This window comes from Narcine bancroftii, chromosome 11, assembly GCF_036971445.1.
Source record: "Narcine bancroftii isolate sNarBan1 chromosome 11, sNarBan1.hap1, whole genome shotgun sequence".
In the NCBI taxonomy this organism is placed as follows: Eukaryota; Metazoa; Chordata; class Chondrichthyes; order Torpediniformes; family Narcinidae; genus Narcine; species Narcine bancroftii.
Genome location: NC_091479.1, coordinates 95,701,618 through 95,719,150, shown reverse-complemented (window position 1 = coordinate 95,719,150; position 17,533 = coordinate 95,701,618). Strand labels below are relative to the sequence as shown.

General features: G+C 42.0%; 1 protein-coding gene across 1 annotated transcript in view; it reads left to right on the top strand.

The window, feature by feature from the left end:
• Positions 1 to 17,533, top strand: part of LOC138745639 (protein kinase C-binding protein NELL2-like) — a 198,331-nt gene that overhangs the window by 111,344 nt on the left and 69,454 nt on the right. Inside the window, exons 14-15 of the mRNA XM_069902865.1 lie at positions 3,197 to 3,319; positions 15,457 to 15,552. Of these exons, the coding sequence (XP_069758966.1) occupies positions 3,197 to 3,319; positions 15,457 to 15,552 (219 nt within the window). The remainder of the gene's footprint in view (positions 1 to 3,196; positions 3,320 to 15,456; positions 15,553 to 17,533) is intronic.

The following is a 17,533-nucleotide window of genomic DNA, read 5'->3' as shown; positions in this document are numbered from 1 at the left end:
CATATTAATTGCCCTTCCTTTCAGATGTCCCTTCACAAAATGAGACACATCATTCTAAAAATGATGTTTGGCTTGAGCATTGAATTATTATGGACAGAATTGCTTTCTTCCATCTTCTCTGATGGTATTTTATGATTGTGCTGGTACACCTCCGGCTTACTGCAGGGGGCAACCTCTGTACCTGCAGGAGTGTAAGGGGACAGGACAACACCTGGCCAGCTGTCAATCAGTCAACCTGAATGGATCAAGCCTCACCCGGTCGGGAGTCAATCACCCTCCGGGATATAAGCCTGTGCTGGCCTCCTAAGGCCTCACTAAGAGTTGCTGCATCCAAAGCCAACCTGGCTCTGTGGAAGTTTGTGTGGATTAAATTGTGCGTCTGATTCTGTCTAACAGCACACCACAATGATAGGAACAGAATATGGCTGCACATATTTAGTTTCTACTGGAATTCATTGAATTCTGTTGAGTTTTTTGATTGTGTTGTGATATTGAGTGGGCTGCTGTAACAGTAAATCAGTACGTGCGCACGGACACCCGACAGCAATAGATGCCTTACTTGTAGAGGGGATTGACATCACTGGGATTGCAAACTCATCAAACAATCACCGAAGAGAAGATATTGTCACAGGGAGTAATTATACTAGGTAATTGGTGTCATTTACCTTGTCACAGCCCACTGAATGTGACTAACACAGGACATTTGAGCTGTCACACGCTGTTAGCTTTGAGGTGTCAGAGTTTTAACAAGTGCATGAGGTCTCGTACACATAGGGTATAAATATATGCACCAAAATGAATTTCTGCAATGTTAAATGCCCCTAAATAAAAGTTAGTCTGGTTAAAAGTAAAATCAGATTCAAATGTAGATAGATAAAAACTTCAATTTTGTTCCCATTTTTCAATAATTAATGTTTCATAGGACACAAGATTTTATAATATAGTGCTCAGGAATTTATTGAATCTGTTGCTTGTTCCCTGGTGCAAACTGGGCACCCGAACATTCAATATTGTGGGTGATGTGTGAGCATTCATTACTCTCGAAAAAAAAAGCCTGAAAAAATATTGGGGATTATAATAAACACCTTCAAGCTGAAGACCAAAGATCGTTTCAGATGTGCCATATCTCGTAGGAATTGCGAGAAACATTAAATGAACTTTTATTGAATTTAGCACATTTAATTGCACAACGAGGCTGACATATTGTGTTAGTTCAACTGACCTAAAAAATGTTTTGCCGCAGATTTTCGTTTGTACTCGGCATCTGTTGTCTCTCGTGTCAGTGTCCAAAAATATTTGGCCAGCATTGATGGATTCCAGTTGCCCTGATACCGCTTTTCCATGGTCGCAATGTCCTGGTGCAACCTTTCACCGTGTTCGTCACTGACTGCACCAAGATCAGCCGGGAAGACGTCCAAGAGTGAAGGCAGAAAATGAATTTTCAATGACACGCTGCACTTCATGGATTTGGATGCATGAAGTAGACTTAAAATATGACAGGAAATGACAAAAATGGATTGTGATAGGAAATTTTCCAGGCAATCTTTTGTGATCAGCAGCCCAAAAATCATAGAATACACCTGAAAGTGCTCAGGAAGCCAAATCTTCATTGTGCAGCGTTATTAGCCAGAAGCCCAGCAAGGAGACAGATAGGCGCCCTTAGGGCTCCAACGGATGCAGAAAGTAAGCTTTTAGAGCTTGCAAATAAGGGTGCTTTACAACTGTGTTGCTCTGAACACAGTCGGCACGAGTACAGGAAGGCAACAAGGCAAGCAAATACATGATCTAACCCATGATATTGATCCTGTCTCTTGCTATTTCACAGTGCTATCAACATGCTTCATTTTTTTTTACTTTATTTTTTCAAACACAGCATGGTAACAGGTCCTTATGGCCCATGTGACTGTGCTGTTAAAATTTCTTAATATCCATCTCCCTATAACTTGGAAACAATGTAACCGTTTTAGTGGTATATCATTCGAATCTTTATGCACTCAAATTAGGATGCGGTCAGAATAATGTTGTTATTTCTGATGTCACTGAATGGCCCATTTTGCTTCAAGGTGATCAACTGTCTTTGCTTCCAATACATCATAGTCCTCGTGTCCATGGGATTGTGCCTAACGTCCTTCTCCATGCAATACTCAAATGTGCTGGAGAAACTCAGCCGTCCACGCAGCATGGATAGGAAGTAAAGGGTATCTAACGATCCAGACCCAGGCCTATGGATGTGGTGTGAGCTGCTGAGTTTCTCCGGCTATTTGTCCATTGCTCTTGACCCCAGCATCTGCAGATGTTCTTGTTTAGCTTTTCTCCATGCATTGTCCACATTACTCTTCAGAGGCTTTATTTCTAATCATAATGGTGGTGGTGAAGGAGGGATGGAGGAATTGTGCTCATATACATAATGTTGATAGCTGGCTTTGTGTTTCCACAGCAACACATGATTCCACAGTGTTGCTCTCAATGGAACATGCAAAGTATTGAAATTCAGCTCATAAGAGCTGACAGAATTAATGCAGTTCTATGAATTATGACATTTAATTTTAAAAAAAATACTGTTTTATGGATGTTGCAGCATCTGACGGTCTGACATCATGTAAAACAAAAGATTTATTATCACTTGGGTTCATTTCCCAGTTCCTTGTGTGGCACATTCCATATGCAGTAAAATCCTTGTTTTCTGAAATTCAAGCAACTGGCAAAAAAATTGCAGAAAATAAATAGGGTGGAAAAAAAACCAAAAGTTTAAAATTCGTGTCCCCTAGCAGTTAGTTCACCAATCCACATATAATCTCAGGCAACTGGTAAATTCACTTATTAGGTGTTGCTCCTCTAATTTACGGGTGGCCTTGGTTTGACAGGTACGAGGCCTTGGATGACATGTCAGCATGGGTGTGGGGTGCAGAATTGAAATCCTTGGCCACTGGAAGATCCCAGTTATTGATGCAAACAGAGCAAAGGTTCTCAGCAAAGCGATCTGCCAGTCTGTGGGATCTTTGAGCTGATTTCATTGGTGGAGAATTGTTGAAACATGTACCACTTTGCTGGATTCCAGGAGGAGTCGAGTATGGGAGAACAATCTCAGATTAAATTCCTGAAATTGCTGACATTAATGCAGTACTTTTGTATCTTTGAGATAAGTTTTGGAAATGTAATCTTTTAATTATGTATATCATCTTTTTCTTCTCCTTAGAACATGACGAATGTAGCACATATCAACACAGCTGCAATGAGCATGCGTTATGTTTTAATACTGTTGGAGGTCACAATTGCATCTGTAAACCAGGGTATACAGGCAATGGTGTTCAATGTAAGGGTAAGTGGAGCTAAAATGTTAACTTTTTATCAGAGACTTTATTATGTTTGATTGTTGAAGCTGTTTTCCTGTACTTTCGAGCGCAATATTAAAGGGCAGAATAGGGTCTTTGCCTACAATTTCTGCTATTCTTCAGGCTGAAGTTAAATTTCAAGTCAATGTTCTGAGTTTGGCAACTGTTTCATCCATTGGTGAACAGCAGTAAAATCCCCGGTATCTGACATCTACAGGGATTGGTAGATGCCAAAAAAGTGAATTTCCTGGTTGCTTGAGACTGCCTGTTGCGTGAATGGAGAACTAACGGTGAGGCACGCCAATATTGAAATTACGTATTTATTACCCATTTATTTTCTGCTATTTTTATTTTGCCACTTGCCTGAGGCTGGCGGTTGCTTGAATTCTGGATAGCAGGGATTTTACTGTGTAAAAATTTAAATCTGAAGCAATGGCGAATTAAACACTGAAAATCATTTAAAAATTGCATCTCTTTTAAATATCTGCCCACTTCATTTCTGTTGAACATAAAATAATTTGCTTATGTTTTGTGACTCTGGTTATAGTTAATATCAATACTGCATCATTATTTTTATCTCAATAGTTAAGATAATGTTCACACAACCTTACAAAAAATGGAAGTTTCTAAGCCAAATGACTATTTCCATAATCTCTTTATTCAGAAAAAAAATCCTATTTCCTAAAAAATTCTATTTCGTTGATAAAAATTAGGCCAGTTCCTATAAATATGACCATGATTATAAATATAGACTGGAGATAACTTTGGTTTAATTGTCTGTGTTGTTGACCTCACCAAAGCCTTCGACACCGTAAGCAGGAAAGGGCTTTGGCAAATACTAGAGCGCCTCGGATGCCCCCCAAAGTTCCTCAACATGGTTATCCAACTGCACGAAAACCAACAAGGTCGGGTCAGATACAGCAATGAGCTCTCTGAACCCTTCTCCATTAACAATGGCGTGAAACAAGGCTACGTTTTCGCACCAACCCTCTTTTCAATCTTCTTCAGCATGATGCTGAAAGAAGCCATGAAAGACCTCAACAATGAAGATGCTGTTTACATCCGGTACCACACGGATGGCAGTCTCTTTAATCTGAGGCGCCTGCAAGCTCACACCAAGACACAAGAGCAACATGCAGACGATGCCGCTTTAGTTGCCCATTCAGAGCCAGCTCTTCTGCGCTTGACGTCCTGTTTTGCGGAAACTGCCAAAATGTTTGGCCTGGAAGTCAGCCTGAAGAAAACGGAGGTCCTCCATCAGCTAGCTCCCCACCATGACTACCAGCCCCACCATGACTACCAGCCCCCCACATCTCCATCGGGCACACAAATCTCAAAACGGTCAACCAGTTTACCTATCTCGGCTGCACCATTTCATCGGATGCAAGGATCGACAACGAGATAGACAACAGACTCGCCAAGACAAATAGCGCCTTTGGAAGACTACACAAAAGAGTCTGGAAAAACAACCAACTGAAAAACCTCACAAAGATTAGCGTATACAGAGCCGTTGTCATACCCACACTCCTGTTCGGCTCCGAATCATGGGTCCTCTACCGGCATCACCTACGGCTCCTAGAACGCTTCCACCAGCGTTGTCTCCGCTCCATCCTCAACATTCATTGGAGCGACTTCATCCCTAACATCGAAGTACTCTAGATGGCAGAGGCCGACAGCATCGAATCCACGCTGCTGAAGATCCAACTGCGCTGGGTAGGTCACGTCTCCAGAATGGAGGACCATTGCCTTCCCAAGATCGTGTTATATGGCGAGCTCTTCACTGGCCACCGTGACAGAGGTGCACCAAAGAAGAGGTACAAGGACTGCCTAAAGAAATCTCTTGGTGCCTGCCACATTGACCACCGCCAGTGGGCTGATATCGCCTCAAACCGTGCATCTTGGCGCCTCACAGTTCGGCGGGCAGCAACCTCCTTTGAAGAAGACCGCAGAGCCCACCTCACTGACAAAAGACAAAGGAGGAAAAACCCAACACCCAACCCCAACCCACCAATTTTCCCCTGCAACCGCTGCAACCGTGTCTGCCTGTCCCGCATCGGACTTGTCAGCCACAAACGAGCCTGCAGCTGACGTGGACATTTACCCCTCCATAAATCTTCGTCTGCGAAGCCAAGCCAAAGAAAGAATTGTCTGTGTTGATAAAAGGAGCAGTGAAGAGATGCAATGAATTTACACTCAGCACTTTAAAATGAAGTGTGCCCAGTACAATTAGTGAGTAAGACAAAACACTTACTTCATGAAGGCTATATGTAAAATTTCAGCCAACACGCCTGACTGAAACAACTTTTTGGGTATGCAATTGTGGTCTTGTTATCTATGTAAGGGACCCCAAGATTTCTCGGCAAGTGACCATCATATAATTTACCACCTTGTAAACAGAAGGGTCACTGTCCAGCTCTCTGAAGGCCGCCGCTTACTGTCGTTGGATGAATTTGCATTTTCAGTTTCTCCATCACAGTTTCTGAAATATGTTAGACAAAGAAGTTTAAAACAAGAGATTCCCAAAATCAATAATAATCTCTCATTACCACATGTTATTATTATGCAGTGGATTTAATAAGAAAAACACTGAAGGCTATAATTTATCCATTTTAAATAACTCTAATTAGAAGATAATAGAAAATCACAGTTGCTTCATAGTAATTATACTGACCCTTGTCAGCCACAAACGAGCCTGCAGCTGACGTGGACTTTTACCCCCTCCATAAATCTTCGTCCGCGAAGCCAAGCCAAAGAAAGAAGAAGGAATCAATGTGGTGAATCTCCTCTGCACTGTTTCCAAAGCCAGTACATCCTTTTTCAAGTAAGGAGACCAGAACTGCACACTGTACTCTAGATCAACGCTTCCCAGACTTTTGAGCTCATGGAACCCTTTGAGGGAGCAATTGGAAATTGCAGAACCCTAATTGGCAATTACAGTTTAAAAGAACTGATATATACACAAGCATGGTAAGAAAATAAATAAACTCACCTGATACCCCTGATGCCCCTTGCTCCCCACCACAGACCTGGCTACCCTTGGCACCCCTTCCACCCCGCCACGGCCCAGGCTGCCATTGCTGCCCCTCACTCCCCGCCACGGGCCTGGGCTACCCTCGACACCCCTTACTCCCCACCGCAGCACAGGCAGCCATCACCGCCCTTCGCTCCCCACGGCGCCACACCTTGCTTCCCACTGCTGCCCAGGCCACCCCGCTACACCTCGCTCCCGGCTGCAGTCCAAGCTGCCACGCCACCCCTCGCTCGCTACCAGGAGCCTGGGATATCCTGGCGGCCCTTGATCCTCGCCGCAGCCTGGGCCACCCTCACCACGTCAGACACTGCTGGTCGTGCATCCATCCCGCTGTTCACTTATTTCCGCAGGTGACAGGCTGGACACCGAAATTTCTGGCCCCCTCCTCACAAATGCTGCAAAACTTCATGCCACTGCCACCAGGTCTCAGCAATCACCGCGCGCGTCACCCCGGCAATGGCACGGCGCCGACTCTGGCCCACAGTCACCGGCTTCACCTGGGTAGATCCTAATTTTTTTCTGCGGAACCCAGTTTTGGAAACACTGCTGTAGATGCACCAGAACCTTGTACGTTTGCAGGATTATATATTTTTAAAATTGTGGTAACAAAGCATTTGAAATAATGGATGTTGTTACTCTATAAAGAGGACAGTTAATCATCTGTAAAATCCAAATAAAATCATTTTGTTTCCAAGACCAACTGGGTAGAATAGAGAAGTGGATTATCTATCAACTGATCAACTCTGCCTGCTAATACATCTGGTGTTCTGGCTTTAATTATGTCATTTGGTAACCCAGCACAAACTCCTTGCCCTCAGACACTGTGTGACAATGTGATACTTACTATGGAATCAATATGCACAGGTTTATTTTAACCTGTTTGAATGTCAAGAGAAATCCCTGCTTTAAGACAGAGTATTCCATGAGAAAATTTGAGAGAAATAAATCTATCATCTCCCCTCAGATTCTTTAGCTAATTATGTTATTGCCTCTATCCTTTGTGTGGAAAGAAATTTCCACATACCACCCAGTAGCACTAAATTCTACTGTGAAGAAATGCTTTGAGCGGTTGGTCATGGCCAGATTTAACACGCACTTGTGGTGCGCTGTTAGCAGAATCAGACACATACAAGGAAAAGACTGTACAACAGGCTTTAATCCACAAAGACTTCCACAGAGCCAGGCTGGCTGTAGCTGCAGTACACTGAGTGAGCTTCAGGAGGCCGGCGCAGGCTTATATACTGGAGGGTGATTGACACATGACCGGGTGGGGCTTGATCCCTTCAAGCCGACTGATTGACAGCCGGCCAGGTGTTGTCCTGTCCCCTTACTCTCCTGCAGGTACAGGTGTTGCCCCCTGCAGTAGGCACTGGTGGTGTACCACCATAGCACCTAAGCAAAGATCTGGACCCACTGCAAATTACCTATTGTTGCACTCGCTCCATGACAGAAGCAGTATCACTGACACTCCACTCAGCTCTGGATCACCTCGAAAACAGCAATTCATACATACGGGTCCTTTTCATAGACCTTCATTACCATTACTCCCTCAGTGCTGGTCAAGAAGCTACACATTCTAGGTTTCTGTATCCCCCCTCTGCAACTGGATCCTTGATTTTCTCTTTGGAAGACCACAGTCAGTACAAATTGGGAATAACGTCCCCTCCTCACTGATCATCAACACAGGTGCACTTCAAGGACACATGCTTGGCCCACTGCTGTTCTCATTATACACTCATGACTGTGTGGCCAAGCACAATTCCAACGCTATCTACAAGTTTGCCGATGACACCACAGTTGTCGGCAGAATCACAAACGGCAATGAGGATGTGTACAGGAGGGAGATCGATCAGCTTGTTGAATAGGTTGCGCTCAACGTCAGCAAAACCAAGGAGATGATTGTGGACTTCAGGAGGAAGTCAGGGGAACACAACCCAGTCCTCATTGAGGGTTCAGCAGTGGAGAGGTTGAAGAACTTCAAATTCCTGAGTGTCAACATTTCCGAGGGTCTGTCCTGGAGCCTCCACATTGATGCAATGACAAAGAATGCTCACCAGCGACTATACTTTGTAAGGTGACTGAGGAGATTCAGTATGTCACTGAAGATTCTTGTCAACTTCTACAGGTGAACCATGGAGAGCATTCTGGCTGATTTGCTTACTGCCCAACTCTCAGGACAAGAACAAACTTCAGAGGGTTGTTAACTCGGCCTGCGACATCACGGGCACCAGACTTCACACCATCAAGGACATCTACATGAGGTGCTGTCTTAAAAAAGCAGCCTCTTTGAGGAAAGGCCCCCACCACCCTCTTCACTCTGCTAATCTTGGGAAGGAAGTACAGGAGCCTAACGACGAGCACTCAGCGGCACAAGGTCAGCTTCTTCCCCGCTGCCATCAGATTCCTGAATGATCAATGAACCAAAGACACTGTCTTACTTTTCGTGCACTTTTTTTTAATATGGTAATGTTGTAAGATGGTTATAATATGAATGTTTGCTCTGTGACGCTACCACAAAACACCAAATTTCATGACTTGTTCATGACAATAAAACCTGGTTCTGATCCATTTTGCCAGAGGAACTATTTTTTCCTTCTTTAAACTGACAAAGCTCAATCAGAATCAGAATTTATTATTAGAATTTGTTGTTTTTTAGCAGTATCAAACATTTATATAAACCACCATACAAAATAAATAAAAATAGTGCATGAGAAGTCAAAGTGAGGCAGTGTCTGTGGTTCATTGTTTATTCAGGAATCTGATGGCGGAGGGAAAGAAGTTGTCCTTGTGCCGCTGAGGGCTCGTCTTCAGGCTCCTTCAAACTTCTGAAAATATTTTTTCCTTTAACTCATTCTCTTGAGAGTTTTTAAGTGAGGTAAATTTCAAGCAGCCAACTTCACATTAAGTTATCTTTCCCCACATTGAAAATAAAGTACTGCTCCGATTATCCATAATGGTCGGGACCAACCCTATTTCAGATACATTTTAAAACGGCCCAATAGCAGCAGCAAATTACTTATAACAGTGTTTAAGCAACAACAAACAAGAAGGGAAGTTTTTCAAGCATGAAATAAAGTTTAACTCTCACCAAAAAAAAACAACCTGAACAAAAAAAACAACACCAAACACTCGAAATTCTACTCGGGGGGTGGGGGGGTTCCAAAATTTTTTTTCAACCTGTGATGTCAGTTTGACTCTGAAAAAATTTTGGATAACTGAGGACTTTCGGATATCCTCAATGATCTGAAAATTTTCAGAGGCGAAATGACATCATTTTGGGTTTGAAGTTTTTCGGATAAATGAGGATTTCTGATTTTTCTGAAATACTCAATTATTTGAAAAAACTTTCAGAGCCGAACAGACATCATTTCCGGGTCCAAAAAAAATTTAGTTGACTGAGGATTTTGGATAATCGAAGTTATGCTGTAAAACATTTGACTGGTTTTCAATCTCCATTTCTTATTCATGTTGCATTTCATAACTTGATAAACAATAGCCCTACTCGGTTAATGTGACAGATGAGCAAAATTTTATGCAAAGACTCACTACCACAATCCTCAAATCTTTTATAAAATAAAATGATTTTATTAGGTTTAATCCAGTATAAGAATTATTTGCTTACACTCTCAGATATCAGGAAATTTTCAAGGTCAATCAGGATTGACATCTAGGGAACTAATTCTCAGTTTCCAACCCTTTACCATTTCAATCTCTCAAGTTTATATTATAAATAACCACATACTTCTTTGTTTGTTTTTAAGCTAAACATTAAAGGTACAGAAATCTATGAAGCAACAACAATACTCAAAGTGGATCTGTAATAGATTTTCCTATTAATGTCAACTACATTACATGGAGTAAAAGTTTTAAGCAAAATATTCCACAGATGTTTTTCCTGTCATGCAAATTCCCTGTTTTTTCAATCAGTTGGATTTTCTTTTCACCATTTACTACTAATTCTGCATTCACATTTCACAAATGAAATTATATTAAAATGTTCAGTCACAATTTCTTTCTGCACACTGAAAGGATAGTTTGGAAGAAGTTCCAACAGTAGTTTTCTTTAATATGATCATTTCCCTCTATCACAACTGATACACAGTCCTGGAAGGAATCTCAGCACCATCAGATTTAACTATCCCTGCAGAAAAAATGAGAAACATTTCTGGCTTTATCTGATGCAACAACACCTTATTGGCATCAATAACTGGCCTATCCTTTCAGCTCAAGGCAATGTATTCTCAGACTTGTCCCATTTCCCACTGGGGTAATTATTTATGCTTCAACTAGTATATTCCCCTGACAGAATGATGAAGCCAGGTGATTTGGCCTCTGACAGACAAACTTGTATCCTTCTTCCTAGTGACACTGGACATGATGCCATGTTATTGACTTTTATTTTAATTTCCCAATTACTAAGGACCTAAACAAAATCTGGTCAAGAGGAGGCAACTTGGGTCCTTAGTGATTCTACTAAATTGCCTTTTGGAAAATCATTTTCCCTCTAATATGCTTTTGCTTGCATTTTACATAGCAGTAAGAGCCAAAACCGGGGAACTTGGCTCAGAAAGGAATTAAATCTGTTTTGCAAACATCGTGCTGCCTCAAACACAGCAAGGAAATTTCATGTCATCAGAAATGGAAGCTGCAATTTAGCACTGCAATGTAATGAAATGATTGAAAGAAAAATCTATCAATTCATTTAGAAGCCATTTACACATGGGGTTGCTCTGTGGATTTCTGACTGGGCAATGATTAATTATGACAGTTAAATGTTTTTTTAGACATACAGTGCAGTAACAGGCCCTTTTGGTCCCCAATTAAACTACAACCCCCATACATTTAAAAGGGTGGGAGGAAATGGAGCACCTGGAGGAAACCCACCAGACATAGGGAGAGCCCTGGATTCGAACCTGTACTGCTGGTGTTGTAATAGCACTGGGTGAACTGCTACGCTAATCCTGCCTCTCCAATGTGACCAATTTAGTTTGATTGCATTCAGTCTGTTTCAAAATTATTCATTTAATAAAGAAAATTATTGTCTTTGCACTAATTTCCACACCCAATGTGTACAGGCAGACTGAAATCAATATGCAGCTTCTTTTGAATATCAACGATGCCTTTTCTCAGAGGATCACGACATAGCTAATAAAAGATGTTGTCTGTAAAACTGTCTACTTAAGATTCAAGATTCCTTTATGGTCATTATACACAAGCTTGGTCAACCTTCACCTGATATAAAGGCACACAGTAGCAAAAACTCGGTGACCACAACAGTAAGAGAAAGAGAAGCAAATGAGAGTCCTTTCAGGGATGCTGAGTACCCATGGATTCTCCTCCCACAGCCTCTGCAGCCACAAGAGCCCTCTGTTGGCTCTCTTGCCAAACCTGAGCTCCCCGTTCTGAACCAGGAAGCCTTCATTGCCAGAGCCCCCTTCAGGAACCTTTCTTGCCATCAGCACCCACTTGAAACCCGGTTCTGATGCCTCAGTTAGTTGAGTGGTGCCACACCAACAACCTTACACTTGGTGTGAGCAAAACTAAGGAGACGATCGTGGATTCAGGAGGAAATCAGGAGTACACAAACCAGTCCTCATCAAGGGGGTCAGCAATGGAGAGGGTTAATAACTTCAATTTCCTTCGTGTCAACATCTCTGAGGATCCATCCTGGAGCCTCCATGTTGATGCCATCATGATGAAGGCTCGCCAGCAGCTATACTTTGTGAGGTGTTTGAGGAGATTTAGTATGTCACCAAAGACTCTCAAAGATGAGGTGTACCATGTAGAATATTCTGGTTGCAGCACTGTCTCGTATGGAGGTGCAACGCTCTCAGGACTATCACTTCTCAGCTTTTTTTCTCTTCTACTCACCCCCTGTTTGCACCTATCATTAGCCAGTACTCCTCCCCCTGTCCTCCCTCGTTTTCCCCTCCTCCTCTTTCCCCTCCCCCCAACTTTTATTTCAGGCGCCTGTCTGCTTTTGCTTCTACCTGACAAATAGCACGAAACGTTAGTTATCCTTTAGCTCCTGTGGATACTGCGTGACTTGCTGAGTTACTCTAGCACAGTTTTGCATTGCACCTGACCCCACCATTTGCAGACTTCCTTGTTTAACCTCACACATATACACATGCGCACACACGCATCCTGTAATTACAGAATAGACCACGGTCTAAGCATTAAAATGATGTGAATATATCATTGAATTTTAGTTATATTAAAGGTGTTTATCATGTTATGGCAGTGAATTATAGATTGTATACTCTTTTGTGAATCTGTCAGCTTGTATTTGCATGATGTGCATGAAAAATTCTAGGAGAGAGACAGATTCCCAAGAAATTATCTCTTTCATGCCATCAAAATTGCACATAATCATACACCAAGAGATAAAATATTGATAAGAGTGCATTCCAGATTTGTGTGGTGTGTGGCCTGTGATTTGTTTTCTTTTAAAAATTGGAAAGGTATATTAAAAATTATACATTATCTTGCAACTGTCACTTTTAAATTAAGCTTCTCAAAGTTGTACGCAAATTGAAATAAGGTAGCACAGTCTGCTGTCTCCGGTAATGTTCTCAATTAAGTAAGACTACTTTTATATTGCGTCAGTAATTTTAGTCTTAACCCTTCCCCAGATATCTTTAGGCCAATTCAGTATTGTCTGCAAGATTCCAGATTCTTCTATTGCAATGTAATAAAACAGATGTTATATTACATGAAATTGCTTTTAGTCTGCCGTGAGGCAGACAAAAATTCACTATCAGCGGAAATTGCCGGACGCCTCTTACGGTCCGGGAGAAAAGGAAAGGATTTTGTACGTTCTTCCCGTGTCTGCGTGGATTTCCTCCGGGTACTCTGGTTTCCTCCCACCCTTCAGAAACATATTGGGATTGTAGGTTAATTGCCAGTGGGCCGGAAGTGCCTGTTACTGTGCTCTGTGTCCAAATTTTTTTTTTAATTGCCCACCTTTTTATTGAGACTTTTCATTCTCCATTTAATTTCTACTCATTAAGTTTAATTGGACAATTGCGCAATTGAACTTTCCTCAGTGTTTTACTTTTGATTTTCTAGAAAATAATTTTTATCTTTTTATGTTAGTTTTCTTCATAGAGTAAATCCAGACATCATTAATTAAGAATAGCTTCTGATCAAAAAATCCTCACTGCGTTGGCTTTCAACTGTATATTAGTTGTATAAAGCTATTTACTATCAGAATAGTTCAGATTTCCAGGCAATCCAGTTTTAATTTCTTTTCCTAGTAGAAAGACCTTCTATGCATTAAATTTCCATGATAATCAGTGTGCCTAACAGCAGTATAATTGTTGGTTGCAACAATTTTCTATTATTGCCTGATCAATCATAAAAATTACTAACTGTATCCTTTTTGAAACTTCCTTAGATAAGTGCTTATTTTGTTTTAAACATTGGAAAAAGAATTAAACCATATTAAACCTGAACTCCAAACCACTGAAAACAAATGAGGGAATTTTAATTTATACTGGAGATTGTTGAGAAATAGATTAAATTTTGTAATGTATATTTCACAACAATTCCGAAAATCAGAGCTATTTTAGCATTGGTGTTTGGTACAGGTACTGTCTCGCAGCTTCAGCCACCTGGCTTCAGTCCTGACCTCTGAGATGTCTGCATCGAGCGTACGTTTCCTCCTCCGTCCCCAAAATGTACAGTTAAGTCAGCCATTGTAGAGTGGTCCGAGTGTGTAGGCAAATCTCAGAGAAGTTAATGGGAATGTGAGGAGAATAACAAAAAATGAGATCAGTGTAAATAAGTGCGTCATCACTGGTACCGTCGAGGATATCTACAAGAGGCGGAGTCTTAAGAATGCCGACTCTATCCTCAAGGACCCCCACCACCCAGGCCGTGCCCTCTTCACTCTGCTCCCATTGGGGAAAAAGGTACAGGAGCCTGAAGACGAGCGCTCAGCAGCACAAGGACGGCTTCTTTCCCACTGCCATCAGATTCCTGAATAATCAATTAACCAAAAGCATTGCCTTACTTTGACTTTTCATTAAATTAATTTTATTTATTTTTGTAAGGTGGCTTAAATTAATGTTTGCACTGTGATCCTGCCACAAAACAATGAATTTTGTGACTTGTTCATGACCATAAATTCAAACTCTGAAATCAGTGATCCATGACAGTCAGGATCTAATGATTTTTGTTGCACAATGTGTCTGCCTCACTGAGATCAAAATCTCAACCATGCAAATTCTTATTCTGTCTTATCACTGGGGACACGGCTCCTATGATAATTGTGAGAGAATGGGATGCTTATTGAGGACACATTGTTTGTAAAATCTGACAGGCACTCCACAAGGAAAATGCACAAAAAGGCTAGTGGGATCACCTACGCCTCCTTGGTTGAAGGCACTCCAGGGCCTTCGTGGCAGTGTCTCCATTGGCTTCAATTTCTGGCTTTCTGCTTTATCCTGCCCCAAAAGGCCCTCTACCTCCTTGGGTAACGTTCACCTTTCTCTTTATTGTTTCTAGTGCAAAACAGTTTTTAACTTGTAGGACTAATTCATTTTGCAAAATAAATTTACTAAATCAATAATTGAATACTAAAACCTATCTGTTAACTCTCTAACACAGTGGTTTTCAACCTTTTATTTTCCACTCACAAACTCACTAACCACCTATGGTACCCCAGTGTGTGTGACAATAATAATGCAGTACAATTCAATTCGAGTGTTAATCCAAGTGGCTTTTGAAAATGTGGTGACATTTACTGTTCAACGTTCTCTGCACCCTGCCTCGTGCAATCTCATTCTTTGTATAATGTTGCGACCAGAACTAGTCAGAGTGCTTAAGTGACTGGAAGAAAGAATATGAAAGCAGTGACCCATGCCCTCTTCGTGTGCCGTGAAGTGAAACATGAACGTCGAAATTTCCATGACATGTTCTCAATCAGGAAAACAACTTCTGGTTACTGAAAAGTTTTGTGATCTGAGTGGAATCCTAGCTGTTATGTCTTCACTTTCTTGTTGTTTAGAATTATTGAATCATTATTAAAGTTGCAGAGATAAAAACTTATAGGAATGTTTTGCTGAAAACCTTTTGGTATCTTCATAGCGTTCTGTGGGGAAGGCTGCAGGAATGGAGGAACCTGTATCGCTCCCAAGGTGTGTGCATGCCCACAGGGGTTCACAGGACAACTCTGCGAAACAGGTAAGCAAAAAGAATAGAACAAAACTTTTCATGGTCAGTTTCTTGTGGTTAAGGATAACTTGCAGAAGTTCACGAGTCATGCTTTCATGAGGGGTCCCATGCAGGATTCACAGACTCTGCTACGGAGGTGGGGGAGGGGGGTGCGAGCAGGTGGGCACTGAGAGCTCCTGAAGAGGGGACTTGAGGTGTTCAGAGCCTTCCTGGATGTCACTCTATTTTGACCAGTTACAGCTCAGAAACTCCCATGTTGTCGAGGCAGAACTCCATTGAAGCAATTCATCTGTCCTCCTGGAAGTCTCTTGCCTTGAGTTCCTGTTTCAGGAGTTAAGGGTCAGGCATGTGGGTCATGTGGCGCAGCTTCTTCTCACTTGTGGAGATAAAGAGCCTGGATGTTGGAATTGCTGGCTGAAAATAGGATGCTGACATGGGATTTGGAGGAGCCAAGGGATTGGAGAACTTTACTGTTGCTGAGAGGATCAGTTCTAGGGTGTCCAGTTTATTAAGTTTAGGGTTAGGGTTATCTGATTGTTCAAAACAGCGTTCTCCAGTCCTTGGTGCAATACACGCAGATGCACAACCAGATGTAACACACATCCAGAAAAACAATACATATGCAGGACAGGTAATCATTTATTCTACCAAATAAATAAATATTGTTTCAGATATCTGAAAGTCTCAGCTGGTTAGTCTGAGCAGTGTTTGGCATTTCACTGCCCTTGGGAAGGAAAAAGCTCCTCAGCCTTGAGGTACTGGTTCTGATATCCTGCATCCCTTCCCTGAAAGGAGCAGCTGAAAGGCAAGCGGGGTGGAGGGGGTCCTCCATGATTTTGCATGCCCTCTTCAGACAATAATCGCAGTAGATTACATTGATGGGGTGGGGAAGGAGACCCCAGTCATCCTCTCTGCTGCTCTGATGGTCTTGTGCATTGACCTCTGATCCATGTGTCTGCTGCAACCGTACCACACTGTGATGCAGCCGGCCAGGACGCTCACAGTCGAGCTGCTATAGAAGGTCCACATAATGAATGTCATCATGATGGACCCTGATGCATGTTCTTTTGGAGATCATTGCTGCTCTGCCAAACATGAGTTTGGTAATGAGTTGGATATTTTTGTCTTTGAGCATTCTTTCTCTCAATAATCAAGGACTGTACTGGGATGCTGGAGATGGTGGTGAATCTTATCAATGACGTTTGCATTTAGTGAAAGATGCTCACAAAATATAGAATGTTGTTCGTGACTTCCAACATCCAGCTTGATTGACGGGGGTGATTTTGGGAAGGAGTGGGAAGTTATCATAAGATTTTTGTTTGTTGTCAGTGCAGCCTCTTGGTCACTTCAGAGAAGAAATCAGCTTCTAAGCCTTCATCGAAGCAAGTGTCATCTCTGCATTCTGTCCACCAAGAGATACATAATCTCCACTCTGTGGCAAATGCTAGTAAAATATAGGACCATTCTACATGGTCTCTTTTGGGCTTCAATCTTGTTGGCTTTGTCGACCAAGGAAGATCATGAGGAATCTTGCCAATATTGGGCTGTCCTCTGAAAGGTCCACTTGTTTCCTGTCTGCTACATTATGCAGGCTATGATCCTGGCCAAAGGGCCCACTATGGACCTAATCCCAGTGGAAACTGGACTGAAGTCAGGCCACGCCTTTCCACCAATTCTTACTGTTCTTCTCAATGCAATACTGGACCTCGCGTCAAACTGGTGTAATGACTCCAGTTACTGGTGTAACTGGGGAAACTTTTCATTCTTCAACCATCAGTTCTCGTCCAGATGCAGGATCATACTGATTGTAAATCATTGATTTATAATGGACAGCGGACGCGTGCAGATGCGGACTCAGGGAGACTGAGCTTCAGGTCGTTCTTGTTTCCAATGGAAATGCCAAGTGAATTACTGCAAGGTGTAAAACACTCTTATTGTTGTTTGGCACAGAAAACAATATAGATTTGACGCTTCTCTGCAGAACATACAA